The sequence below is a fragment of the Macaca mulatta genome, chromosome 19, assembly GCF_049350105.2.
Source record: "Macaca mulatta isolate MMU2019108-1 chromosome 19, T2T-MMU8v2.0, whole genome shotgun sequence".
Lineage (NCBI taxonomy): Eukaryota > Metazoa > Chordata > Mammalia > Primates > Cercopithecidae > Macaca > Macaca mulatta.
This window is the reverse complement of record NC_133424.1, coordinates 62,879,091-62,906,099: the sequence shown is the minus strand read 5'-3', so window position 1 is coordinate 62,906,099 and position 27,009 is coordinate 62,879,091. Positions and strand designations below refer to the sequence as shown.

The window sequence follows — 27,009 nt, the reverse complement described above, 5'->3', positions numbered from 1 at the left end:
CGATTACAGGCATGAGTCACCGCGCCTTTTTTTTTTTGAGACAGAGTCTCGCTCTGTTGTCCAGGCTGGAGTGCAGTGGCACAATTTCAGCGCACCAAAGCCTCTGCCTCCCAGGCTCAAGTGAATCTCCTCCCTCAGCCCCCTGAGTAGCTAGGATTACACGCGCCTACCATTACACCCAACTAATTTTTGTACTTTTAGTACAGAAGGGGTTTCACCGTGTTGGCCAGGTGACCTGAACTCCTGACCTGAAGTGATCCACCTGCTTCAGCCTCCCAAAGTGCTGGGATTATAGGTGTGAGCCACTGCAGCCTGCCTAACCTCCCCTCTTACAAGGACAGAGGGCAGACTGGACCAGGAGCCTCCACCTCCAGTATAACCTCAGCTCCATCCTTGGCAAAAACCCAATTCCCAAATAAGGTCCCATTCTGAGGCCCTGGAGGCCAGGACTTCTGTGCTTCCCTTTCTGGGCGACAATCCAACCCACAACAGGGCCCAATCCAGAGTGTGTCCACTGCAGACCTCCTCAGGGCTGCTCCGGAGTCTGGGCGCTGAAAGGGAGGGAGGCCAAGTGGGAGGCTGGGGCTGTGGCCTCGGGCACAGGAGCTGTATTTCTGGCCTGTTCAGTGGGAGGCTGGAGGGCTGGATCGAGTGGGCCTGGGGCATCAGGGGCTCCAGAGTGCCACCCAGAAGGGCAGGAACAGAGCCCTCAGAGGGCAGGGAGCAAGCCCCGAGCAGGCCGGGGGGGTTGCCAGCACAGTGGGCAGTTGAGGGGATTGGGGGAGGGGGTGATGATGTCTCTTGCAGGGGTCAAGGCGCCTGAGTTGCAGCCCCTGGAGGGCTGGGGCTGGCCGGGGCTACCATCTCACGCCACTGGGGGAGGCACAGGGAGTGACAGAGCCATGCAGGGCCTTCTAGCACCTTCCCACGCTGAGGTGGCTTTGGGGACACAGCCCTGAGGACGCACAGGCCTGCGCCCAGCCCCCTTCTCCCCTCGCAGTGACCCAGCCTGGGCTCCGTACACGGCAGCTATGGGCACTGTGGGGACACTCAGGCCCCAGAAGGAGTCAGAAGGTGGGGATGGCGGGAGGCCCCCACTTCCATGAGGTGCCTGGCCCCTGCCCCCTTCCTGGATCTCTCTACACCCAGGCATCTTATCTCCCCCACACCCGGGGCTCCTGGCCCTGGAAGTCAGTTCCTCCTTTATCAGCAGCAGCAGCCTCTGGGCGCCGTGTCAGGGTTTTGGCCCCTCTGTCTGCGTCTGTCTCCTCTCTCCTCCTGTCAACTTGGGGCTCTCGCCACCCGGTGCCCGTCCCCCCACCCCATGCTCCCGTTCACGCTCTCTTTCTCTCCAGCCTCTTTCCAGCGCCAATCCTGGTTGCCATGGAAACACTGCAGCGGGTACCAGGTGGTGGCTGGGGGCAGGGAGCCCGCGCTGCCGCAGCCTGCGCCATTTCCGATGCCAGGCACCCTCGAGGCACAGTGGCTGGGGCTCATGTTGGGGGTGCTTGGCCTCTCCAGGCCTCGAAGGCTTCTCCTGGGCTGATGCAAGCTGGGGAACAGGAGGGACGGACGTGGGAGTGAGAATGTTACATGGGAGGCAGCTGGTGGCACGATGGGGGACAGAGTGAAAGGTGGCAAGTCAAGGTGAACCGAAGGATGATCAGAGCAGAGGGAGGCTGTGGACGGGGGCGGAGGCTGCAGGAAGGGGACCGTGCTGTGGGGCTAGGGAGATTGGACCTGCTGAGGCAAGGGCACATCGAGGAGAAGCTGCAACCAGGGCTCCCGCTGCCTCTGGGAGGGCTGGGGGCACGGCCAGCTTGAAGCCTCCCTCAGACCTTGGCCACCTGAGGACGAGGAGGGAAGGTGAGCGCGAGGGGACAGAGCCCAGAGTCCCCGTCACCATCTCTTCTCCCCACCCAAAGGAAGATGCAGTTTCCATGACAACCTGGCCAGCCAGATAGGGGGCAGGGGACTGCAGAGGAAATTTTCCACATCAGCAGGGAGCAAGGAGGGTGTGCTATAGGGGAAAGGGGGGCACGCAGGGCTCGCGGAACCCCCGGTCACCGTGATCACTGTGCCGGACCCAGGAAAGTGGACAGAGCGCAGGGCAAGATTGTCCCGCCTCCACTCCAGCAGGCCCACGCCCCAAACACTGAGCCCAGAGGCTCAAGGGTCAGATGTCCAAAGAGCAGCAGCTGCCCAGGCCTCGTGCAGGGGGCAGCCAGCAGCCCAGGGAGCCGGGCCACAGACACCACACTCAGGGCCATGGCCGACAAGGGCCCATGGAGGGTGGGCGTGGTGGGCTACGGCCGCCTCGGTGAGTCCCTGACCATCCTGGGCCTCCTTCCCCAATCCCCTTCCTAAAGCCCCCAAGGCTCTCTGCCCTCCACAGACACTTTTCTCTGTCTCCATCTGCCCCTAGCTGTGTCTGTGGGTCTGCCCACCACAACCCCACCCCGGGTCTCTGTCCTCTCTGTCTCTGTCTCCCTTCTCTCAGGGCCTCTGTCCACCACACTGGGTCTCTGCCCCTCCCCCCCACATCTGAGTCTGTCCCCACCTCCTCTCTCTCTGGGCCTGTGTCCTCCTGTCCCTCTGAATCTCTGCCCCCGGCCCCATCTGTCTCCCCGAGTCTCTGTCCTCATCTCCTCTCTCTGAGCCTCTGTTCCCCACTCTCTCTGGGTCTCTGTCCCCCTCTCTCTGGATCTCTAGCCCTCTCCTTTCCCTCTCCTCAGGACAGTCCCTCGTCTCCCGCCTGTTGGCTCAGGGACCAGAACTTGGCCTAGAACTTGTTTTTGTCTGGAATCGTGACCCAGGACGAATGGCAGGGAGCGTGCCCCCTTCCCTGCAGCTCCAGAAGCTTGCTGCCCTTGGGGAAAGGTCAGTGACCTTGCCATGGGTGAGTGGAGCTCCCTGAAGCTCCTGTCCTGGCCCTCTTAGCCACTGTGTGATCTCAGGGATTCCCTGACCCTCTCTGGGCCTTGGTTCAAGCAAATGTGAAACGGGACGAGCCCCTTCATCTCATTTCTCCTCACAGGCCAGGGAAAAGAGGGGCAGCCCTCAGTAGACTCAGAGGGAACTTTGGGAAGAAGAGGCCTAATACCTCTCCAAGACCCTGTGCCTTCTTTCCCCTCTCCCAGACACCCTGATCTGGTTGTGGAAGTGGCCCATCCCAAAATAATCCATGAATCTGGGGCACAAATCCTGCGCCATGCCAATCTCCTGGTAAGCCCCACCCAAACCATTCACACAGAGCCCTACCCCTTGTGTCTTGGTCTCACCCCACCCTAAAGTGGATATCCTTCCCTGACCTCAACCCTCTCCTCCTTCATCCACCCCAGGTGGGGTCCCCCTCAGCTCTAAGTGACCAGACCACAGAGCGGCAGCTCTTGGAGGCCTCACAGCACTGGAACCATGCCGTGTTTGTGGCCCGAGGGGCCCTGTGGGGTACCGAGGACATCACGAGATTGGATGCAGCTGGGGGCCTCCGGGTGAGGGCCTGCTGGGCTCCCCAGGAACCAGGGGAGGCCTGCAAAGACCCCACTCCCCCTAACCCGGGCTCTTGCTTCCAGAGCCTTCGTGTCACCATGGCCACACACCCCGATGGCTTCCGGCTCGAGGGACCCCTGGCTGCAGCCCACAGCACCGGGCCTCGCACTGTGCTCTACGAAGGCCCTGTCCGTGGGCTCTGCCCCTTTGCCCCCCAAAATTCCAACACCATGGCGGCGGCTGCCCTGGCTGCCCCCAGCCTGGGCTTCGATGGGGTGACTGGTGTGCTTGTGGCTGATCTCAGGTGAGCAGAGTGAGCAGGGTGTTGGGCTGAGTCCAGGCTAACCACACTGACCGCCCCACTTGTCCCAGCCTCACGGACATGCACGTGGTGGATGTAGAGCTGAGCGGACACCCGGGCCCCAGGGGCCGAAGCTTTGCTGTGCACACCCACAGAGAGAACCCTGCCGAGCCAGGCGCGGTAACCGGCTCCGCCACCGTCACGGCCTTCTGGCGGAGCCTCCTGGGTGCGGCCAGGCCCCTCTCCCCCGGCCCTGGGCTCCTGTGTTCTGCAGAGCTTGGGGATCCCGGGCTCTCGCTAGTTCTGCAGCTCTGGTTATGTATTTGTTGACCTTTATTTCTGACCTTTATTTCCTTAACCTCTGTCCACGACTTTGAATCCTGGCACCGTAGATGTCTCCATCTCTGTCCGCGTCCCCTCTCTGAGTCTCTGTGCCCGCCTCTGATGAGGACTCTCTCTGTCTGTCTGTGTCCACCCCCAGGGCTCTGTCCCGCTCTCTCTGGGTCTTCCTCCACCGCCCCCAAGGCCTGTCCCCTCCTCCCACCATTGCCTCCCCCAGGTGTCTGTCTCCTCATCTCTCCTCTGTCTCACTCGCTCATTCCCCTCTCCCCGCAGTCTGCTGCCAGCTCCCCTCCAGGCCGGGGATCCATCTCTGCTGAGAAGCCTCCTCCCTCCCGAGACGAGATCATCTTACTGGCCTCTCACTACCACTATCCCACCCCTGCCTTGCCCCACTTCCCCAGGATCTCCCTTCTGACTCAGTAAAGATCATCGCTGTCTCCCCCTGCACCGCCTGGCGTCCCTGGTCCCTGTTTCCCTTGTGTGACGTCACGCTGCGTCTGCGCACCGCGCATGACGCCATCGCAGGGGGCGACCTCCCACGAGAGCGCGGCGCCGGGAAGCTATCGCGAGAGCGTACGCACTATATTTCCTAGAAGCTCTGAGCGGTAGTGGGCGCGGCCGTACGCGAAGGAAGGGCATCTGAGGCACACTTCCGGGACTTGTTGCGGAGCCCGACGGAAGTTGTAGTGCAGCATTTTCTAGGCCCGACGGCGGACTTCAAGGCCGCGCGGCCCGGGCGTTAGGTGGGGAGGAGGGGTCCCGCGGGGCCCCACGGGAGTCGTAGTCCGGCGCGCAGGGATCACCGGGAGCTGTAGTCCGTCCCGCCTGCCCAGTCAGCGCGGTGCTGCCCGCCCCGCACTCGGAGCACAGAGCCGCAACCCAGGAAGGGGATGCGGAAGCCCTTGGCTCGGTGGAGCGGAGAGGCAGGCGGGGTGAGGGGCGTTGCCAGGCAAAGGGCGAGCGCCGTGGTTGGGGTGCGGGTCGGTGAAGGGCTCCATTCCTTGGTGTCCGGGGAAGGGGCCTGGTTGCCGGGTATAGGAAAAGGAACTCCTGTTGCTTAGTGACTGGGGAGGGGGCCCCGTTGCCAGGTGACAAGAGCAGAGAGCCTCGCTGCTTCATGACCGGGGAAGGGTAGTCTTCTGTTGCTAGGAGACCGGAGGGGACCCTATCACCTAGAGACAGGGGAGGAAGACTCTCTTATTGCTAGGTGCTCGGAGGACAGACTTTGTTACCGAGTGCCGTGGGGAAGGGGCTCTGTTGCTAGGTAACCACAGAGCGCCCGGTTACCTAGGGACAGGGGAGGCGGGTTCCTCTGTTGCTAGGTGACCATGATAGGCACCCTTTTACTTAGAGACCTGGTGGGGGTGGTTCTCTGTTGCTAGGGGAGCAGAGGAGACAGCCTTTTTCGTAGGAATAGGAAGAGGGGATGGAGGGACGTGTACTGTCAGGAGACCCAGGGAGCGGGGTCAGGGGCCCAGTGCCCTCCCGGGCTGCCCGGAGCCCCAGCTCAATCAATGGCGATGCCCCAAAGGCCTGCTGGGAGGTTGGACCTCTAGATCCCGGGCCCCTGAGGACCTTCTTCCCCTCCCAATCCCCAGCAGGAGCCGAGGACGGCATGTCCCAGGCCCCGGGAGCACAGCCGAGCCCACCCTCTGTGTACCACGAACGGCAGCGCCTGGAGCTATGTGCCGTCCACGCCCTCAACAACGTTCTGCAGCAGCAGCTCTTTAGCCAGGAGGCTGCCGATGAGATCTGCAAGAGGTGACCGTCACCCACCCCGGCCCCTGGAGCAGCAGGGCTCCGGCAGAGCGACCCACCTGGGTCTCGCCACCAAGCAGGCGCTGAGCCTGGGGGCTTTCTTCTGTCCCCAGCTCACTTGCCTAAGCCAGACGCTGGGACTCTGGGGAGATGTTGCCTCCTGTGCCTGCCTGTCCTTGTGGCCTCAGCCCCAGCCAGGCCCCAATCCGGTGGTCCTTTCTTTCTTTAGAGACAACGTCTGGCTATGCTGCTCGGGCTGGTCTTGAACTCCTGAGCTTGTGATCCTCACACCTCAGCCTCCCCAGTAGCTGGGATTACAGGCTCACTCAGTTTCAGGCATCTCTTATCTGGGCCCTGTCACAGCTCTCCAGTCCATCCTAAACACACCCCCACCCTACTCAGGGCCCTCCTGATAGCGGAGGCCGAGCCTGCCTCTGCAGCTTCAGCCCTCACAGCCCCCCTCAAACCAGACTCTCCACTCCCGTGAGCCCTCCTGTGCAGCCTCTGGGCTTCCAGGTACTTCTTTCTGCCTGGTGTGGCTTCCTTCTCTGCCAGCATGGAATGTTCCTCTTCACTATTCACGATGTCCAACCTCGCTCCTTGGCCGGGCGCAGTGGCTCACGTCTGTAATCCCAACACTTTGGGAGGCCGAGGCAGGTGGATCACTTGAAGTCAGGAGTTCCAGACCAGCCTGGCCAACAGGGCAAAACCCCGTCTCTACTAAAAAATAAAAAAAAATTAGCTGGGCATGGTGGCACACGTCTGTAGTCCCAGCTACTCTGGAGGCTGAGGTGGGAGAACTGCTTGAACCTGGGAGATGGAGGTTTCAGTGAGCCAGGCAACAGAGCCAGACTCTGTCTCAAACAAACAAACAAACAAAAATCCATCCTTTATCATCTCTTACTCCCTCCTCTCTGTCCCCACGTCCCTGGCCCCAGCTCAGGCCTGATCCTCTCCTGCCCAACCTGCCCGTGGCCTCCAGTCTGTCCCTGCCTTCAGTGCCCACTGATCCTAGAGAGTCTTCTACACCTGGAGGTGGGCTGCCTCTTCTGTCTCTTGCTGAAAGCCGCCTCTGGCTCCTGGACATCCTGAGAGTCCCAGCCCCTCAGACTGATCATTATGGTATTTATTCATCCCTCGATCGTTCAGAACAAGGACCCACCAGCTCTTTCATACCAAAGCCATGTTGGAGACCCTGAGATGACTCAGACTCAAGTGCCAGCCTGAGGGTGGCGAGGGAAACACACACACACACAAGCCTTTTCCTCCCATGCCCTGCCTGCCCAGGGCCCAGATAGGGAGCAGAGGTGCAGCTGTTCAGAGGCAGGGCCCAGAGACAAGTGGTGGCAGGCGGAAGAGCCTTCCTGGGCAGGGGAAGAGCTGGAGGAAAGGTTGGCAGGGGTGGGGCGGGGGGTGGTGGGCACCGGGGATGTGGCTGGGGCCAGGGGGCCAGGAAGGAGGGTGCTGAGGCTCTGAGGTGAAGCCACCAGGGCCAGACCACGCAGGGCCTTGTGGGACTCTGTCCTGGGGGAAATGAGGAAGCAGAGTGGGCTGTGAGCAGGGCAGGGGTGAGGGCAACCCCATGGGAGAAGCAAGCAGTGTTAAATGAGGGTGATGCGGGCAGCTGTCATCGTTGAGGTAGCTCAGTTCACTGGGGGAGCCCAGACAGGGCCCCGACCCAACCTGAAGGTCAGGAGCCTCCTCTCAGAGGATCTGACATCTGAGGCAGGTCTTCAAGGACAGAGGAAGGGACTGGCGGAGGGACAAGGACTTTGTCCAGGGCGCTGGGGAGCTATGGGAGAGCTGTGAGCAGGGGAGAGCCAGGGCCACGTGGGAATGGACTGGAGGGAGGCTGGGGGAGAAGACAGAGCCCAACTGGGGCCTTGGGGACAGGGCAGAGTTGGGGCAGGAGAGACAGGACTTGAGGGTGGATGAGTTGTGGGGTCTGAAGCGGGGAGAGTCAAAGGCTGAGGCAACTTGTGGCCCCTGGCACCCCCATTTTGTGGGGCGGCCTTTCCACGGGTCCCCAGCTCAACTCTGGCCACCCCCACTACCAGGTTGGCCCCAGACTCCCGGCTGAACCCTCATCGCAGCCTCCTGGGCACCGGCAACTATGACGTCAACGTGATCATGGCCGCTCTGCAGGGGCTGGGCCTGGCCGCTGTGTGGTGGGACAGGAGGAGGTAGGCCCCAGAGCCGCACAGCACATCCTGGGCCGGGCACAGAGGGCACCCTGTCGTGTGAGCCTGTTGGGGGGTCAGGGAGGGGAATGTGGCCGGGGGGGGCTGGCTTGAATGCAGGAAGGCTGGTGCTGATGGGTTAGTGGGGGAGATCAGGCGGTCGGCAGGCTGAGACGCTGGGTGGATGATGGTTACCGGGTGAATGCTGAGTAGGTGGTTGGATGTGTTGGGTGAGGGGGAGTGAGGGGATTGGGTGTTCATGGTCAGTGGACAACAGACAGGAGGCTGGGGAGTTGGGTGGATGAATGGGAGGTTTTGATGGCTGGCTGGCCAGTGGCCAGGTGTGTGGCTGGTGGATGAGGGGTAGACCAATGGCAGGTGGGCCAAGAGTGGGTGAGGACTGGGGGCATGGTGAGTCCACTGTTGGGTGAATGGCTGGCTGGGTGGTGGCTGGGTGGTGGGTGGTGGACAGTAGATGGCTAGTTGGATGGTGATGGTGGCGGGGAGGTGAATGCATAGATGGAGGTGAGTGTGTGAATTGTTGTTGGGAAGTTGGCTGGTGGCTGGGAGGCCCGGTGGGGTGGGCGGATCATGCCTGGATCCTGGGTGGCTGTGTGAGGAGTAAGTTGGTGGGTGGGTGGCTGGACAGACAGGGTGATGGTGGTTGGTGAAGGGCCGATGTGAGTTGGGTGAATGGTGGGTGGATGGGTGGGAGGTCTGGTTGGGCGGCTGCATGGGTGGGAGGTTTGAGTGGGCGGGTGAACGGAGAGTGTTGGGAACCAGGGTGGCTGATTAAGGAATACCTCTGGGTGGGTTCAGGAGGCCCCCACCGCCGCCAGCCTGGGCCCCACATGGTCAGCCACATTTCACCGGCGGGCAGAGCAGGCCCTGATGGCGGTGTCCCCTCCCTGCCCGCACAGGCCCCTGTCCCAGCTGGCCCTGCCCCAGGTGCTGGGACTAATCCTGAACCTGCCCTCGCCCGTGTCTCTGGGGCTGCTGTCACTGCCGCTACGCCGGCGGCACTGGGTGGCCCTGCGCCAGGTGGACGGCATCTACTACAACCTGGACTCCAAGCTGCGGGCGCCCGAGGCCCTGGGGGACGAGGACGGAGTCAGGTGAGCCCCGCAGAGGTGATTCCAAGACCAGGGGCCTGAAACCCCACTCCCCAGAGGGAATGCCCAGGCTGGCTGAGCCTCAGTCTCCCCATTTCTCCCACCCAGGGCCTTCCTGGCGACTGCGCTGGCCCAGGGCCTGTGTGAGGTGCTGCTGGTGGTGACCAAGGAGGTGGAGGAGAAGGGCTGCTGGCTTCGGACAGACTGATCTCAGCTGACCGTCGGCGCCCACAGCACAGTCCCTGCGCGTCCCCCTCTGACTGCGCACACTGCGTGCCTGGGAAAGGCCTGGGGAGGCCCGGCCCCCTCCCCACACCCCTGCTCCCCACTGCCGCTGCTGCCTCAATAAATCTGCTGATTTTCTGCCGCCTGGCCTGTGTCTGACTGCCCCGCCCTTCTGGGGCCTCTTCTACTCAGTCACTCCCACTTCTCTGACCGGCCAGACACCCTGGTGGGTGGGGCTGAGAGCCCAGGAGTCCTCCTGGTTCTCTGCCGCCTCATGCCAGTTGCTCACCGCTGGGCCTCAGCTTCCTCATCAGTGACACAGCAGAAAACAGTACAAGTCCGTGCCCCTGGGGCTCACGCTCCGCCGGTGCTGGAGAGAGACCAGTGGCGAACGAATGCGTTTGATCTGGGTTCCACGGGGGTACTTGCTAAGGAGAAAGCAGGTGTTTACTTCTTTATTCGATTGATTGAGACAGTGTCTCACTCTGTCACCCAGGCTGGATTGCAGTGGGTCAATCACAGCTCACTGTAGCCTTGAACTCCTGGGCTCAGGTGATCCTCCCACCTCAGCCTCCCAAGTAGCTGGGACCTCAGGTGCCATACCTGACTACTTTCTTTAAATTGTTTTGTAGAGATGGGATCTTGCTCTGTTACCCAGGCTGGTCTTGAACCCCTGACCTCAAGCAATCTGCCTGCCTCGGCTTCCCAAAGTGCTAGGATTACAGGTGTGAGCCACCGTGCCTGAGTTTACTTCTTGACTCTCCATTCTATTCCATTGATTGGTAGGTGGGCAGAACAGTGGCCCCAAAGATGTCCACACCCTGGCCAGATGTGGTGCCTCATGCCTGTAACCATAGTGCTTTGGGAGGCTGAGGTCCACAGTATGAGACCAGCCTGGGCAACATAGCAAGACCCTGTCTCTACAAAAAAAAAAAATTAAAAATAAGTGGGATGTGAGGCCGGTGGCTCACGTCTGTAATCTCAGCACTCTGGGAGGCCGAGGTGGATGGATCACCTGAGGTCAAGAGTTCAAGACTGGCCGGGCACAGTGCTCATGCCTGTAATCCCAACACTTTGGCATGCACCTGGCGGGCATGGTGGCAGGCGCCTGTAGTCCCAGCTACTTGGGAGGCTGAGGCAGGAGAATGGTGTGAACCCGGGAGGCAGAGCTTGCAGTGAGCCGAGATAGCGCCACTGCACTCCAGCCTGGGCGACAGAGCAAGACTCCGTCTCAAAACAAAAAAAAAAAAGTTCAAGGCCAGCTTTGCCAACATGGTGAAACCCCATCTCTACTAAAAATACAAAAATTAGCTGGGTGTGGTGGCGGGGGCCTGTAATCCCAGCTACTCGGGAGGCTGAGGCAAGAGAATCGCTTGAACCCAGGAGGTGGAGGTTTTGGTGAGCCGAGATCGCACCACTGCACTCCGGCCTCGGCAACAGAGGAAGACTCTGTCTCATAGATAAATAAATAAGTGGGACATGGTGGCCTGCGCCTGTAATCGCAGCTACTTGGGAAGCTGAGGCAGGAGGATTGCTTGAGCCCAGGAAGTTAAGGCTGCAGCTAGCCATGATCGTGAGTGAGAGAGACCTTGTCTCAAAAATATAATAGCCCAGGCATGGTGGCTCACATCTGTAACCCTAGCACTTTGAGAGGTAAAAGCAGGAGGATCACTTGAGCTCTGGAGTTTGAAACCCGCCTGGGCAACATAGTGAGACCCTGTCTCTCCAAAAAAATTAAAATAAGCTAAGCTTGGTGGTGCACACCTGTGATCCCAGCTACTTGGGGGCTGAGGCAGGTGGATCCCTTGAGCCCAGGAGGTCGAGGCTATAGTGAACCATGACAGAATCACTGCACTCCACCCTGGGTGATAGAGTGAGACCCTGTCTCAAAAAAATAAATAAAAATAAAGATAATAGACCAGGCACGGTGGCTCACACCTGTAATCCCAGCACTTTGGGAGGCCAAGGCAGTCAGACCGCAAGGTCAAAAGATTGAGACCATCCTGGCTAACACGGTGAAACGTTGTCTTTACTAAAAATACAAAAAAATCAGCCAAGCATGGTGGCGGGCGCCTGTAGTCCCAGCTACTGGCTGAGGCAGAATGGCGTGAATTCGGAAGGCGGAGCTTGCAGTGAGCCGAGATCATGCCACTGCACTCCAGCCTGAGTGACACAGTAAGGCTCTGTCTCAAAAAAAAAAAAAAAAGTTAGGCCGGGTGCAGTGGCTCATGCCTATAATTCTAGCACTTTGGGAGGCCAAGGTGGGTGGATCACAAGGTAAATAAATTGAGACCATCCTGGCCAACATGGTGAAAACCGTGTCTCTACTAAAATTACAAAAATTAGCTGGCCGTGGTGGCACACGCCTGTCATCCCAGCTACTCAGGAGGCTGAGGCAGGAGAATTGCTTGAACCCGGGAGGCAGGGGTTGCAGCGAACCGAAATCGCGCCACTGCACTCCAGCCACGCCATTGCACTCCAGCCTGGCGACAGAGTGAGACTCCGTCTCAAAAAACAAACAAACAGACAACAAAAATTAGCCGGGTGTGGTGGCAGGTACCTGTAATCTCAGCTACTTGGGAGGCTGAGACAGGAGAATCGCTTGAACCCGGGAGGCAGAGGTTGCAGTGAACTGAGATCGTGCCACTGCACTCCAGCCTCAGTAACAAGAGTGAAACTCCATCTCAAACAACAAAAAATTAAATTAAGTTAAAAGATGCCGTGTCCTAATCCCTGGGGCCTGTGAATATGTTGTGTTACTCAGCCAACAGGGAGTGAGGTTGTGAGTGGGATCAAGGCTGCCACGACCTTGAGACCGGGAGTGTGTCCTGGATCCCCCGATGGGCCCCGTGTCATCACGAGGGTCCCCACAGCGGAGGAGGGACACCCTCCCAGCTCCCACCCTGTGAGGAGGCCCAAGGGAACACCAAAAGTACCTGTCCCAGCAGTGGGGGCTTTTACAGGTTCCCACGGGGCACTGCAGGGACCAGAGGACAGAGAAGGGACCCCGGGAGAAGCAAGTCGCATAAAATGGCCCAGAGACAAGGCTGGCCACAGAAGGCTGAGGAGGGCTCTGCAGAGGCCGGCGGGACGGGGGAGGGCACTCCAGATTGGAAGTCATCCTGGATGAGACCTAGAACGTTACAGCTGTTTATCGCCAGAGTTATTTGAGGAGGTGATGAAAGAGGAGGGTGGGTCCCGGCCAGGAACCCAACCAGGCGGGACCTCCGAGGGCAACCTGGGAGCTGCGACAAGGGAAGGGCAGGTCAGCTCTGGATGCAGAGACCCCTCTGGAGCTGCAGGCTCAGAATGGAGGGGGGACCAGAGGCCAGGAGGCCAGGAAGGAGGCTGGGAGGGCAGGGCTGGAGCCAGGCCCCTGAGGGGGACAGAGAGGTGGGTCTGAGCCTGGTGGGCCCTGGGAGGTGAGGAGGCAGGAATGAGTGGACAGCGCCCAGGGGCCTGGCTGAACCCTGGGACCCCCGTTAGGCACCTGCAGAAGCGGGGGACTCAGGCACAGGGAGGCAAGGGGTCCCCGGCTTGGGGCGCGTCCCCTCCAGGAGCCATAGACCCTTGCGCCCAGGCAGGCAGTTCATCCAGGCAGCCCCCGAGCTGCCCATGACCGTCCCGGCAAGGTGGAACTGATGCCCTGCGGGACACGCTCACAAAAGCCCTCGCCACGCAGGGACCAGGGTGTGGCAGGTTCTGGTTTGCAAGTTTTCCCAAGGTCAAAGGGCGGGTCGTAAAGTGAAAAGCCAGACAGCACCGAAGGGGAAGCTGCTGGGGGTTGCAGACACCCCAACTCCAGGACAACTCGGACCCCTGCACCTCCTGCCCACCCGCCGGGCTCCCCGGGCCTCTGCTGGTGTGGGTCTTGCTCTCTGCCCCGTCTGGGTGTCTGACCCCAGGCCCCTGGCTCAGCCCCCTCTGTCTGTGTGTCTACCTCTGTCTCTCGCTTCGCCTGAGTCTCCCTTCTCTCTCTCTCTTGCTGGGCGTTTCTCTCCACCCCTCTCTGTCTCTTTGACCCTGTCTCTCTGTCTCTCCCACAGTCGCTCTCAGTCTCTCCTCCACTCGCTGTCTCTCCCCTCTGTCTCTCTGTGCCCCTCCCCTTCTCTCTGTGCCCCTGGGCCCCTCCCTGCCACCCTGTGCCTGTTGCCTGTCCCATCGCAGGTCCCAGACAGACTGGCGGGGGCCTGAGTGTTGCTATTCTTGGGCCTGAGTGGCAGGGGGGGCTGTGGCCCCCAGGTGCGTCCTGGGCTATGGCCAAATAAGGTCCGGAGTGAGGAGCCCAGGGAGGAGGAGCTGGGGTGGGGTGCGGGGGGAGAGGGGCCAGCTGACCTCTTGCTCCCACGCCCTCCTGCCCTAACCCCCACATTCTGGCAGGTGAGAGCGGGCAGGGCAGACCAGGTCATCGCATCAACTAAGCACTTACTGCGGGCCCCTCACAGTGCAGAGTGCCTGTGCCTCCACCCACTGGGACCCCTCTTCCCAGGAGAGCGCCTCGGGACTCAGAGGGCTGCCGCTTGCCCCAGGGCGCCCAGCCAGGCCCGTCCCAGAGCTGAGGGGGCGGGGGCGCCCACCACAGATGCCAGCGGCCTCTCAGCACCCCCAGGCTGCAGAAGGGGAGAGGGAGGGGCTACGGTCACGAGGCAGGTGCAGGGCAGGTGCTGGGGGAGGGGGACAGCTGTCCCGCACCCCCTGGTGGTGACAGCTGCTGCCCGATTTAGCTCACAGTGCCCGGTCTGGCCAGATAAGGCAGTGGCGGCGGGGGGCGGTCTCACCCCCAGGGTACCCCTTAAATCACACGGTCAGGCCCAGGGTTCAGCCGCCACCGATGCCAGGTGAGAGGGTCTGCTCCTTCCTCCACCTCCTGCCGCAAGGCTCCGCGCGTCTTCTCCCTCTGCCTCCCTCTCTCTCTCCCTCTCTCCTCTCTCTCCATCCCTCTCTCCTTCTCTTTCTCCCTGTTTCTGTCTCTCTCCCCATCCGTCTTTCTCTGTGTCCCTTTCTCTTTATCTCCCCAGTTCTCTGTACCTCCTTCTCTCCCACCTCATCTCCCTTCCTCTCCTCTCACTGTCTCTGTCTCTCATTCTCCCTGTCGTTCTCTCCATCTCTCTCTCCTCCACCTTCTCCGTCTGTCTCTCTGTCTCTCCATCTCTCTTCCTCCCACCCCTTCTCTGTGTCTCTGTCTCCTCCCCCCAACTTTCTCTCAGTCTCCCTCAGCACCCCGTTTCTCTTTCTTACTCTCCTTTTTCTCCCCATCTCTCTCTGTGTCTCCCTGGCTTTGTATCTCTGTGCCTCTCTGTCTCTTTCTGTCTCCTTCTCTCTATCTCTGCCTCTCCCCCACTTCTGTCTCTGTCTCACATTTCTCTGTCTCTGTCTCCCATTTCTCTGTCTCTGTCTGTCCCCCACTTCTGTCTCTGCCTCTCCCTCACTTCTCTGTCCCTGCCTCTCCCCCACTTCTTTCTGTCTCTGCCTCTCCCCCACTTGTCTCTGCCTCTGTCTGTGTCTCCTGTCTTTCTCTGACTCCCCCTCTCTCCCCAGCTCCCTGGACGAAGCCCTCCCTCCGGGCCTCTGCGGTCCCTGCTGAATAAAGCTGTTTCTGTCCTCACCTCTCTCGCTTCTGCCTCCTTCTTTCCTTCCTCACTCCTCTGCCTCTCAGCTCAGCCCCCAGCCCTGATCCTGGGTCCAGGGGGTGGGAATTCCGGAGGTGGGGGTGGGGGCTCCTCCCTCCCAGAGACAGAGATGGATGCAGAGAGAGAACCAGAGACAGGCACGGAGAGAGACAGAGACAGAGTAAGACAGAGACAAGATGGGGGCCACAAGCTCAGAGATGAGAGGCGGCAGGTCATGGAGACACAGCACGTGAGAGACGGGGAGACACAGAGAGACTCAGAGACAGAGACCAGGCAGCGCCCCCACTCCAATACACACAGACAGACACAGGGGACGAGGGCCGGGCAGGGCTGGGCAGCCTCCCCTCCCCCTCCAGGCCAGGCCAGGCCAGGCAGCGCCAGGCCCAGGACAATGGGCCCTTGTCAGGGCTCCAGAGGAGCCGGCCAGCTGGGGAGGCCTGTGGGCTGGGCCGCGGCGGAGGGGCGGCCACAACAGCTGCTGGGTTGGGGAAGGGGCACCTCCTGGGGGCCTAGCCCACAGCCTCCACCCTCAGACTCTCCTCCTCCCCTGGCCTCCCTTCCTGGGGTCTCTGCCTACTCCCAGCCTACTTTCTCTGCTCTGTCTGGGGAAGGGGACGGGTATTTATGGAGCACCTGCTGTATGCACCCAAAATGCCTCCTCGCCTCTCCTCAGACACCCCGCCTCCCGCCTCGCGTGTCCTCGGCGCCCTCTACTTGTTCCTCCTGTGCCTCTGGCTCCTTCCACGGAAGAAACAGGCAATGATTAAGCACCTGATGCTTCACAGGCAATTCCCCTAACCGCGTCTGCACCTTCCATCCTTCTTGCTTTCCTGTCCCTTCCACCCCAGTTCCTTTCTCTTTCTGATTTGCTCGGTCTCTCCTGGGAAGGAAACGAGCAGGTACTGAGCACCTACTATGCACTGAGGAGTTCAGGAACATGGCTCCTCTCTTACTACATTCTTTCCTCCCCCCACCCCCGTTCCTTTCTTTTTTTCTTTCTGGGACAGGGTCTCACTCTGTCACCCAGGTTGGAGCGCACACAATCGTGGTTCACTGCAGCCTGGACTTCCTGGGCTCAAGTGATCCTCCCACCCCAGCCTCCTAAGTAGCTGGAACTCCACGCACCACCATGCCTGGCTAATTTTTTATTATTATTATTACTTGAGATGGAGTTTTGCTCTTGTCACCCAGGCTGGAGTGCAATGGCATGACCTCGGCTCACTGCAACCTCCACCTCCTGGGTTCAAGAGATTCTCCTGCCTCGGCCTCCCGAATAGCTGGGATTATAGGCGCCTGCCACCATGCCTGGATAATTTTTAAGTATTTTTAGTAGAGACAGGATTTCACCATGTTGGTCAGGCTGGTCTTCAACTCCTGACCTCAGGTGGTCCACCCACCTCGGCTCCCAAAGTGCTGGGATTACAGGAGTGAGCCACCGCACCTGGCCTAATTTGTGTATTTTTTGTAGAGACAGGGTCTGTCTATGTTGGCCAGGCTGGTCTTGAACTCCTGGGCTCAAGCGATCCTCCCACCTCTGTCTCTCAAAGTGCTAGGATTACAGACACGAGCCATGGCGCCCGGCCCCTTTCTTTCCTGTTAGTTTCCTCTCCTTTCTGACGTTCTGCTGTCTCCTGGCAGAGGGAGTGGACACACTCTGAGTGCTTACTGTGTACCAGACACTTTACATACCTCTCTCCTCACTCTCTTCCTCCCTGGTCCCTCTCTGTCCTCTCCCTGTGTTTCTGAGCTCTCTACCCTCTTCCAAGCAAGGACTACATTTATTGAGCACTTCTGGTATGCAAGCAATTGTGTCCTTTCTCTACTCTCTTCTTGCCCTTCAGTATCCACTGACTCCGCCAGTCTCTGCTTCTTTCTGCTCTCTGCCAGGGAAGAAAATGGGCATTTATTGAGCACCTATTGTGTGCCAGTTTTCTTACTCTCCCCCAACTCTTCACTTCTCTTTCTTCCCTTATCTCTAACTTCTTTCTGTTCCATCAGCTCTTTCTTAAGGACAAAAACAAGCAATTATGGGCACCTACTATATACCAGTCAATTAATATCCCACTTCACCTCCTCTTGCCTCTTTCTCGCTGCCCCTCTCGCTCTGCCAGCTTATCCCCTTGCTCTGTTCTCCGGGTCCTCTTCTGGGAAAGAGTACAGGTGTTTACTGAGCACCTCCTGTGTGCCCCGTCGTTAACCTGCAATGCCCCCTCCCTGCATATCCTCTCCTCTGCCAGATTCCTCTCACTGATCCCTCCTCCCTCTGCTCCTCCACCCCAGTGGAGGCCTCCTGGGCCAACACCTTTTCCTCTCGTTCCTGTCTGTGCCTTCACTTCTGTCTTGTTCTCTTGCTCCTCCAAAGAAGACAATGTGCATTTACTGAGTGCCTCCTGTGTGCTCGCCACCTCACCAGCACACTTATTCTCACTTCTTCTCTTCTCCCTGCCTCCTTCTCTCCTCCAGCTTCTCCCCATCCTCTCTGCCCTGTCAGCTCTTTCCTGGGAGAGGAAATAGGCATGTGTTGAGTGCCTGCTGTATGCTGCCCCTTCATCTACACTGTCTGCTTGCCTCACAGGTTCTGTTCTCCCTTGTCTCCTCCTCTCCGTCTCTCTGCTTGCTCCCTTCCTCCTGGCTGCTTTCTTTGTGCTTGCTGCTGGGGAGGAGAATGGGCATTTATTAGGCACCTACTGTGTATTAGTCACTTTACATATATTGTTTCCTTCCCACACAACAATCTATTCTATTCTCTCTGCTGGAGTTTCCTCCTCCTCCTCCTCGATTCCTCCTCTTCTCCCTCCTCCTCTTCCTCCTCCTCTTCCTCCTCCTCTTCCCACTCCTCTTTTACTTTCTCCTGTCTCTTGGGGAAAAGAAATAATATTTAACAAAAACCTACTGTCTGCTTCACACGTTCCACCCATGCGCCCCCCTCCTTTGTTTTTTCTTGTTTGTTTTAGTTTTTGTTTTTGAGATGGAGTCTCACTCTGTCGCCCAGGCTGGTGCGATCTCGGCTCACTGCAACCTCTGCCTCCCGGGTTCAAGCGATTCTCCTGTCTCAGCCTCCCGAGTAGCTGGGATTACAGGCGCACGGCACCATGCCCGGCTAATTTTTTGTATTTTAGTAGAGATGGGGTTTCACCGGGTTGCCCAGGCTGGTCTCGAACTCCTGAGCTCAGGCAATCCGCCCACCTAGGCTTCCCAAGGTGCTGGGATTACAGGCGTGAGCCACCGCGCCCGGCCCCATGCCCCTCTCTTTAGGCTGTCTCTCCTCCTGCTTTTCCTCTGCGGGCATTTCTTCTCCTTTCTCATGTGGTCCTGAAGGGAATGGGCAGCTTTTGAGCACCGACTGTGTGCCAGGCTTTTTATAGGCATAGCTTCCCCTTCTCACCCTCGATTCCTCCTTTCCCTTCCTCTCTGCCTTCCTGCTCTCTGTGCCCTCCCCTAGGAAAGGGAAAGAGCACCAATTGAGCGCCGACTGTGTACCAGGCAACTCTCTTTAGACCTTCCTTTCCCCCTGCCCCTTCCACTCCACCGACTCCCTCTCTTTTTCTTCCTTCTCAGCGGTGGAAACTCCAAACCTTCCAGACGGAAGGGGTTTAGGTGTCGGGTTTAGGTGTCCCCCAAAAGTCTCAGCCCTAGAAGGGGTGGCCAGCTACACTGCGCGGGGCTGCAGGAAAGAGGAGGAGGAAGGAGGATTTGGGCTGCAGTCTGATTTCTCCCTTGGAAAAATATGTGGACGACAATGGCCACTCCCTCCCAGGTCGGGGCAGGGTGGGGGAGGCTGAAGGAGGCCTGGAGGGGCTCTAGGAAGGAACACTCTAGAATCTGAGCCTGAGAAGCAGCCTGTGCCCATGGAGGGGACACTTTTGCCACCAGTCACCACACTGGATTCAAGCCCAAGCCTCCTTCCTCCACCTCCCTCTCCCCTCCGCAGGCCTCTCTGCCCTGCAGGCACTTGGCATATGGTCCCTGGACGCCTCACCACTGAGAGAGCAGATGAGGAAACTGAGGCTCAGGCAGGAAAGAGGATTTGCCCCTCCCCGTTTCTCCTTCTGTCTCTCCTGTGACTCCCTTCCTCTGTCTCGCTCACCCTCTCCTCTCTCCCATTCTCTGAATCGCTCCCCTCACCCCTGCCCCCACTCTGTTCCTGTCTCTGCATGCCCCCAATTCCCCCCACCCTTTTTCTTTTTTCTGAGATGGGGACTCGCTTTGTCGCCCAGGCTGGAGTACAATACAGTGATCTCAGCTCACTGCAACCTCTGCCTCCCGGGTGTAAGTGATTCTCCTGCCTCAGCCTCCCAAAGTGCTGGGATTATAAGCGCCCGCCACCACGCCTCACTAATTTTTGTATTTTTAGTAGAAACGGCATCTTACTATGTTGGTGAGGCTGGTCTCGAACTCCTGACCTCAAAGGATCCACCTGCCTCGGCCTCCCAAAATGCTGGGATTGCAGGCGTGATTACTGTGCCCGGCCCCAACTTCTCTTTGACACACACTTTCCTCCACACACTAATTTCCCTCCCACTACATGCCAGCAAGGGTTCCCACCTTCTTGATCACCTCTTTTTTATTTTCATGACTCTTCATGCAGCTGTCCTTCCTCTTTCCTCCTCCTCCTTCCTCCTCCCCTCCTCCCCTCCTCCTCTTTCCTCCTTCTTCCTCCTTCCTCCACCTCCTTCCTCCTTTTCCTCTTCCTTTTCTCCTCCTTTCCCCCTCCTTTCTCCACCTCCTTCCTCCTCCTCTTTCCCCTTCCTCCTTCTCCCTCCTCCTCTTTCATCCTCCTCCCTCCACCTCTCCTCCTCCTCCTCTCCTCCTCCCTTCTCCTCCTTCCTCCTCCTCTTTCATCTTCCTCCTCTTTCATCCTCCTCCCTCCTTTCATCCTCCACCTCTCGTCCTCCCTCCTCCTCCTTTCCTCCTCCTCCTTTCTCCACCTTCTTCCTCCTCCTCTTTCCTCCTCCTCCTTCCTCCTCTTTCTTCCTCCTCCTTCCTCCTCTCCTCCTCTTTCTTCCTCCTCCTTCTCCTCCCTGATTCCTCTTCCTACTTCCTCCTCCTCCTTGTTCCTCCTTTCCTCCTCCTCCCTCCTCCTCTTTCCTGCTCCTCCTCCTTTCCTCCTCCGTCTCCTCTCTCCTCCTCTTTCCTCCTCCTCCTTCCTCCCTCTCCTCCTCTTCCCCCTCCTTCCTCCTCCTTCTTACTTACTCCCTCCTCCTCCTTCCTTCTCTTCCTTCCTCCTTCCCCCCTCCTCTTTCTCCTCTTACCCCTCCTCCCTTCTCCTTCCTCTTTCCTCCTCCTTCCTCTCCTCCTTTCTCCTATTCCTCCTCCTCTTCTTCCTTCTCCTCCTCCTCCCTCCTCTCCTCTTCCTCCTCCCTCCTCCTCCTTCTTCCTCCTTCTCCTCCTCCTTCCTCCCTCTCATCCTTTCTCCTCCTTCCCCCTCCTCCCTCCCCCTTTCCTTCCTCTTCTTTCCTCTTCCTTCCTCCTCTTTCCTCCTTCTTCCTTCTCCCTGTTACTCCCTCCACCTCCTCTTTCCTCCTCCTTCCCCCTCCTCCTTTCCTTGTCCTTTCCTCCTCCTCTCCTTTCCTCTTCCCTCCTCCTTCCTCCTCCTCCTCTTGCCTTTTCCTCCTCCCTCCTCCTTTTTCCTCCTCCTCCTGCCTCCTCCTCCTCTTGCCTCCTCTTTCCTTCTCCTTCTCTTGCCTCCTCCTCCCTCTTCCTCCTCTTTCCTTCTCCTCCTCTTTCCTCTCCCTCCTCCTTCCTTCTCCTCCTTTCCTCTCCCTCCTCCTTCCTTCTCCTCCTCTTTCCTCTCCCTCCTCTTTCTCCCTCCTCCTCTTTCCCCCTCCTCCTCCTTCCTCCTCCTTCTCCCCTCTCTCCATAATACACAGACACACAGGCTGTCCCTGTCCCTGTCTGTCCTTTCTTTGGCTGGATCCTCATGTTTCCTCCTCTCTAGGACTCGCACGCTGCTCCTCCTCCCTTGGGCGATGTTCCAGTTCTCCACCTGCTTCCACCCGGCCCCACCTTTTCCTGACTGTCCACTTGTGGCTGTCAGCCTTTCTGGAATCTTCTCCCTTGTCCTCCAGTCTGCCACCCCCCCCCCCCGTCCTCTGCCCTCTATCCTTCTGGTGCGCTGGGCCCTCCCCCTCATCCCCACCCTGTCATTTCCTCATTGTCTGTACCCGACCCCCACAGGAGGTGCTGATGGGGCCCCAGCCTGACTGCACCTGTCCACAGCACTGGACTGTGTCAGAAGGAGACAAGAGGGCCGGGGACAAGGGGCAGCACTGCGGGCGGGGCCTGTGCCCTTGGTCTCCCTCCCTCCTCCGCCTCCTTCACCTCCGGTTTCTGTCCCTTGGATTTGCCTCTCCCCTTCCTCTCCCTGCGCCTTCAGTGAGTTCCACCTGGCTTCCCCTCGACACGCTCCTGGTGGCTTCTCTTTGGCGCTTCTCCGCTTCTCTCTCTCTCTGTCTCCCACCTGTCTCTCGCTGTCTCTGTCTCTCTTGCTCTGTCCCTCTCGCTGTCTCTGTCCCTCTCTCTCGCTCGCCATCATTTTGTCTCTGTCTCTCTCTAGCCGTCTCTCTCTCTGGCTGTCTCTTTCGCTGTCTCTCTGTCTCGCTATCTCCCTCTCTTGCTGTTTCTTTCTCTCGCTCTTTCTCGCTGTTTCTCTCGATGTCTCTGTCTGTCTCCCCCTCTGTCTCTGACACACACTCTCTCTTTCTCCCATCCTTCCCTCCATGGGGCTCTCCTGTTTCCTTTCCATCCTCACCTTCACTCGCTCTTTCCTGACCTTCTTGGTATCTTGTTCTCCTCGCTCTTTCCTCTCCATTTTCTCCCTCACCCCACAAGCTCTCTCCCCTCACTTCTAGCCCCCCAAGTCCTTCCCAGCTCCACCTCTCCATGCCCGCTACTTCCTTTCCAGTCTGTCAGTCATTGTCCTTGACCCTTCCCTCTCCTCCTCTCTGCTCCCACCAGCTCCTCTGTTCTGAAGCCTGGCGCCGACAGCCTTCTCCCCACCGTCCCCTCTCCTCCTGGTCCCTGTCCCCCCCCGCGTCCCCGCCTTCTTGATGACTCCAACAGCTGCAGCTGCAGAGGCCCCGAGGTCCCTCCGATGAGATGGGGCAGGGAGGGCTCCTCTGAGTGCTGGGATATTTTTATCCTGCCTTGGACAGTCGGGACGACTGGTCCTGCAATCTGCTTTCACCCTTTAGGAAACTCGTTTCATGTCCTGCCAGGTCCTGGGACCATCAGCTCGCGTGTCTCCACAGCTGCACATTCCTGTCCGTCTGCAGCTTATTATCTGGGTCACAGGGACGTTACTGCATGACTTGGAAGGACACGCCATCACGTGGGAGGTCACAAAGTGGACGGCAGGAAACCCGGCCTTCCCTCGTCTGCCTTCCTCCTCACCTCTCTCTCAGTATCCTATTCTTGTTAATATCAGTGTATCAATGAGCCTGGTTATTATTATTATTGTTAACATAGTGAGCACAGGCGTTTCATAGTCTGCATCTGATTTTCCAGCAGCGAAGCCTCTGGCATCCGCCCCCCCCACTGCCGTCCCGCTGGCTCTTGCTCATTGTCTCTCCCTTCCCTGCTTGCCTGGTCGCTTGCGCCCCTGCTCTGCATGTTGGATTTGAAAAGGATGTCAGGGGCCGGGCTCGGTGGCTCAAGCCTGTAATCCCAGCACTTTGGGAGGCCGAGACGGGCGGATCACAAGGTCAGGAGATCGAGACCATCCTGGCTAACATGGTGAAACCCCATCTCTACTAAAAAATACAAAAAAAACTAGCCAGGCGAGGTGGCGGCGCCTGTAATCCCAGCCACTTGGGAGGCTGAGGCAGGAGAATGGTGTGAACCCAGGAGGCGGAGCTTGCAATGAGCTGAGATCCGGCCACTGCACTCCAGCCTGGGTGACAGAACGAGACTCCGTCTCAAAAAAATAAATAAATAAAAAATGAAAAGGATGTCAGGGACTAGGCAGAGGGCACGTGCCTCTGAGCCCAGGCTACACCTTGGCACAGTGGCAGGTCCACTCACCTCGGGTAGCCCAGGTGAGGGCCCTGGGTCCCCCTGTCACCCAGGCTGTCCACATGGAATTCCAAATGTCTCTAAGAGATACCTGGGAGAAAGGACGTGAGGCTGCCGCTTCACCGGGATGGGTTCCCACATCCCTCCGCATTGACCCACAGCTTCCTTACGGTCTTGTCTGTAGTTTGATGCTTTTAAGGGCCGGGCTAAACGCCTGTAATCCCAGCACTTTGGGAGGCCGAGGCAGGCAGATCATGAGGTCAGGAGTTCGAGACTGGCCTAGCCAAAATGGTGACACCCTGTCTCTACTACAAAATACAAAAATTAGCGGGTGTGGTGGCGGGCGCCTGTAATCCCAGCTACTTGGGAAGCTGAGGCAGGAGAATCGCTTAAACCCAGGAGGCGGAGTTTGCAGTGAGCCGAGATCGCACCACTGCACTCTAGCCTGGGCGACAGAGCAAGACTCCGTCTCAGGAAAAAAAAAAAAAAATTGAGAATATTTTATCCAGGTTCCTACTTGTTTTCAGTTATGGGGTTGGGGTTGGGGGCGGAGGAGGGCGATGACCTGACACAGTGTTACTGGATGAGGAGTCGGTCTTGCTTTGCTTTCTGTGACTTTTCTGTCTTGTCACTGGTTCTCCCACCCTCCTACGCGCACCCCCCTACTCTGACACTTTTGCTTCTCTCATTCTCCAGTTCCCTTCCAATCCTCCTTCCCTTCTCTTTACTCCCCTCCCCCAGCTCAGCGCTTGGGGTTTCCTGCTTCTTTCCGTTCTCCCATCCTCCCAGGCAGCTGTCTCTGTCCCGTTCTTTCCTGCTCTCCCGCCCCTCAGCTCCTTCCCTTCCTTTCTCCTGGGCCTTTCTCTGCTGCACCTTCTACAGCTGCTCCATTCCTCCCCATCCTCGTCTAGTCCCATTCATCGTCCTTTCTCTCCCTGGGTCACAGAGATGGCCCTGGGGTGGCCGCGCCCTGTTGAGGCAGGGAACGTTTCTGTGAGGCTGGGGAACGTTTCTGCTGCATGGCCAAGTTCCCAGGCCCTCTCCCTGCCTTGCACTGGCTCCTAACCTGCTTCACGTCCCTGCTTCCTGCCCTGGTCTCTGGGCTGACGCCGTCTTAGGGGCGCCCCCTCCTCAGCTGGAGGGGCAGGGTCCTCTGTTCCCTACCACTTCCAACCCTCTCTCCCTTCTTTCTCTCCATATTGCTCTTCCACACTCCCGCACCTCTTCTTTTCTTTCTGCTTTTTTCTCACTCGCTCACCCAGGCTGGGGTGCAGTAGTGCAGCCTCCACCTCCCAGGCTCCAGTGATCCTCCTGCCTCAGCCTCTCAAAGTGCGAGGTGCGAGGCACCATGCCCGGCCTGTTCTTTTCTCTCTGCCCTTTTTTGTATTTTTTCCTTTCTCCCTTCCTTCTTCCCTAACGTCTCTCTCCTTCCCTTCCCTCCTCTCTCCAGCCCTCTCCTACCCGCCTTTCCTCTCTCCCGCTCCGCACCACTCCATCCCCTAGGTCCAGTCCGCTGCCTCTGCCCCCTCTCTGTTCTGTTTTCTCTCCCACCCTCATTCCCTCTCCCATTTCTTCTCTTTTCCCCTCTTCCTGTTCTCTTTTTCTCGCTGTCCTCTCTGCTGCCACCCTCCTTTTTCTCACTTCCGCTGTCCCCTCTTCCCCGCTCTTCTCTCTCCTCTCTTCCTTCTAGCAGATTCTCTGGCGTTTTCTCTCCTCTCCCTCTGTGCTCCTCCCTCCTCCTCTCTCCATCCCCTTTCTCTCCTCCCTGCCACTCTCCTCTCTCTGCGCCCTTTTCTATCTCATGGTCTCCTCCTAGCTCTTTTCCTTCCTCGTTCCTGGCTCTCTCCTTTCTCTCTTTCCCCTTCTCTGGCTGGAGCTCCCCACTCCTCCATCCCTCCCTCTCCCTGGGCAGTCGGCCCCCACTCCCTCACCCCCTTCTCCTAGGCTGCTCCCTCCTTCACCCGTTTCTCTGCCTCCCTCTTCTCCCAGCTCACCAGCCATGACACCCACCCTCTACTTCTCTTCCTTCCTGTCCCTTTTCTCGCACCATCTTTCTTTCCCGTTTCTTCCTCTCTTTCCACTTCTGACCCCTCACTCTGTTTCCTTCTTTCTCCCTCCTCCTCTCTCCCCTCCTGCTCTGGCCATCCTTTCTTTCCTTTTTTTTTTTTTTTTTTTTTGAGACGGAGTCTCGCTCTTGTCGCCCAGGCTAGAGGAGGGCAGTGGCGCGATCTCAGCTTAATGCGAGCTCCACCTCCCGGGTTCACACCATTCTCCTGCCTCAGCCTCCCGAGTAGCTGAGACTACAGGCGCCCGCCACCTCACCTGGCTTTTTTTTTTTTTTTTTTTTTTTTTTGTATTTTTAGTAGAGACAGGGTTTCCCCATGTTAGCCAGGATGGTCTCGGTCTCCTTACCTCATGATCCACCCACCTCAGCCTCTCAAAGTGCTGGGATTACAGGCGTGAGCCACAGCGCCCGGCTCTTTCCTCCTGCTTTTTCCTGCACTCTGTTCTCCCTCCTTTCCTCCCCCTTTCTCCTGTTTCATTTCCACCTCTTTTCTCTCCTCTCTTCTCTGAATCTGCCTCTTCCTCTTCTCACTTTCCTCTTCCTTCCCTGTCTCTCCCCCTTGGGTCTCTCTTCCTTCCCTCTCTGTTTTCTCTGTCTCTGCCCTGTCCTTTCCTTTCCCTCCTCTCTGGACCAATCTCCTCTCCTGGCTCTCTCTCCCTCTCTCTCCTCCAAGCTCTCACTCAAACTGGCCTCCCTCCGGGGAGCCCCATCTCCTCCGTCTCCGGCTGGCCCCTGCATCCCTGCCTGCTGGGCCTTTGCCTCCCTTTCCCATTCCTGCCTTGCCTGCTCCCAGGTTTCCAGGTCCCGACCAGAAGGCAGGAGCCCACACCGATGCCCAAACAGGCTAGCCCTGAGCAGGGCCCCCAAGCCTGAGGCCCAGGAGTGGACCACCTTTCTGACACCCATTCTCTCTTTCTTTTCTATCTGGAACTCTGGACACTGCCTGGAGGAATCGGGTTTGCCCTAGGCCCAGGAAGACGGAAACAAAGAAGAGGCTCACAGACAGGAAGCAACTTGCCTAAAGACACACAGCACGTAAGGAGCAGGGCCAGGACTGGGTGGGGCCCCTGGGGTTAACCAGGAATGGGCTCCTGAATCTGCTGATCCCTGGCCTCCTATCTGAGCTCAGTGAGCAGATGACGCATTTCTGCTACATTCCACTCCTTCCCCAACTCTTCCTCTGACAACATGAAGCACCTCAGCACTGGTGGGACCTCACCTGAATTCCATTTCAGAGATGAGAACATCGGTGCCCGGTGTTTCTGAAGACCAGCAACTGCTAGGACAGACTTCAAGGGAACCCGACCTTGCCTGAAGGACCAACAGCGCCCCCTGCAGGACACTTCCCTCCATGGAGAGAAGCCACAGGGGCCGGCCTGAGGCATTCTGAGCGCGTGGAATCCTCTATCACCACCTCCTGGCAAAGAATGGAGCTGCAACCAGTTGTATGAGACACCGAGAATGATCCCAACAAAAAGGAACAGTGACCTCAATGCCTGGGGGAGGAACAGGGGATACTGGGTGGAAGGAGGGGACAGGGAGAAGTTGTAACATTTTGTAAAAAAGAACATTTTTACTCCTAATCAATATATAAACATCATGCTCAGCAAACTTCTTGGCATGAAACTTCTGAACTTCACATTTTTTTTTTTTTTTTTGATGGAGTCTAGCTTTGTTGCCCAGGCTGGAGTGCGGTGGCGTGATCTCGGCTCACTGCAAGCTCTGCCTCCTGGGTTCCCGCCATTCTCCTGCCTCAGCTTCCTGAGTAACTGGGACTACAGGTGCCCGCCACCACGCCCGGCTAATTTTTTCTATTTTTTAGTAGAGACGAGGTTTCACCGTGTTAGCCAGGATGGTCTTGATCTCCTGACCTCGTGATCCACCCACCTTGGCC

The 27,009-nt window shown here is 58.4% G+C and overlaps 3 protein-coding genes and 1 long non-coding RNA gene across 17 annotated transcripts in view; 3 read left to right on the top strand and 1 right to left on the bottom strand.

Moving 5' to 3' along the window:
• MYBPC2 (myosin binding protein C2) overlaps nucleotides 1-27,009 on the bottom strand; it is an 83,636-nt gene that overhangs the window by 487 nt on the left and 56,140 nt on the right. The window lies entirely within an intron of this gene.
• On the top strand, nucleotides 1,441-4,579 carry ASPDH (aspartate dehydrogenase domain containing). 4 transcript variants are annotated; one of them, XM_002801361.4, is made up of 7 exons: nucleotides 2,164-2,320; nucleotides 2,736-2,880; nucleotides 3,141-3,225; nucleotides 3,342-3,491; nucleotides 3,573-3,793; nucleotides 3,862-4,016; nucleotides 4,406-4,579. In XM_002801361.4, exons 1-7 carry the CDS (start codon nucleotides 2,269-2,271, stop codon nucleotides 4,447-4,449), a joined length of 852 nt encoding a protein of 283 aa, XP_002801407.2. In that variant the 5' UTR covers nucleotides 2,164-2,268; the 3' UTR covers nucleotides 4,450-4,579. The 4 variants fall into 4 exon arrangements, with proteins under 4 accessions (XP_077837179.1, XP_028695651.2, XP_014980142.3 ...); XM_028839818.2 differs by lacking the exon at nucleotides 3,342-3,491 and having other exon boundaries at nucleotides 2,163-2,320; XM_015124656.3 differs by lacking the exon at nucleotides 3,862-4,016 and having other exon boundaries at nucleotides 2,163-2,320.
• Nucleotides 4,540-9,549, top strand: JOSD2 (Josephin domain containing 2). 11 transcript variants are annotated; one of them, XM_015124659.3, is made up of 5 exons: nucleotides 4,540-4,705; nucleotides 5,731-5,893; nucleotides 7,948-8,073; nucleotides 8,991-9,185; nucleotides 9,291-9,549. In XM_015124659.3, exons 2-5 carry the CDS (start codon nucleotides 5,748-5,750, stop codon nucleotides 9,388-9,390), a joined length of 567 nt encoding a protein of 188 aa, XP_014980145.2. In that variant the 5' UTR covers nucleotides 4,540-4,705; nucleotides 5,731-5,747; the 3' UTR covers nucleotides 9,391-9,549. The 11 variants fall into 11 exon arrangements, with proteins under 11 accessions (XP_014980145.2, XP_077837203.1, XP_014980146.2 ...); XM_077981077.1 differs by having other exon boundaries at nucleotides 4,573-4,705; nucleotides 5,734-5,893; XM_015124660.3 differs by lacking the exon at nucleotides 4,540-4,705 and adding an exon at nucleotides 4,745-4,875.
• LOC106994824 (uncharacterized) lies at nucleotides 24,963-26,726 on the top strand. The gene is made up of 2 exons (XR_001441518.3): nucleotides 24,963-26,150; nucleotides 26,351-26,726. It is a non-coding gene; the product is annotated as an uncharacterized LOC106994824 (long non-coding RNA).

Coding starts and splice junctions, on each gene's coding strand:
- ASPDH (XM_002801361.4), top strand. CDS start 2,269: ATGGCCGACAAGGGCCCATGGAGGGTGGGCGTGGTGGGCTACGGCCGC. Junction 2,321..2,735: donor GGTGGGCTACGGCCGCCTCG/GTGAGTCCCTGA, acceptor CCCTCTCCTCAG/GACAGTCCCTCGTCTCCCGC. Junction 3,492..3,572: donor ATGCAGCTGGGGGCCTCCGG/GTGAGGGCCTGC, acceptor TCTTGCTTCCAG/AGCCTTCGTGTCACCATGGC.
- JOSD2 (XM_015124659.3), top strand. CDS start 5,748: ATGTCCCAGGCCCCGGGAGCACAGCCGAGCCCACCCTCTGTGTACCAC. Junction 5,894..7,947: donor GCCGATGAGATCTGCAAGAG/GTGACCGTCACC, acceptor CCCCACTACCAG/GTTGGCCCCAGACTCCCGGC. Junction 9,186..9,290: donor GGGGACGAGGACGGAGTCAG/GTGAGCCCCGCA, acceptor TCTCCCACCCAG/GGCCTTCCTGGCGACTGCGC.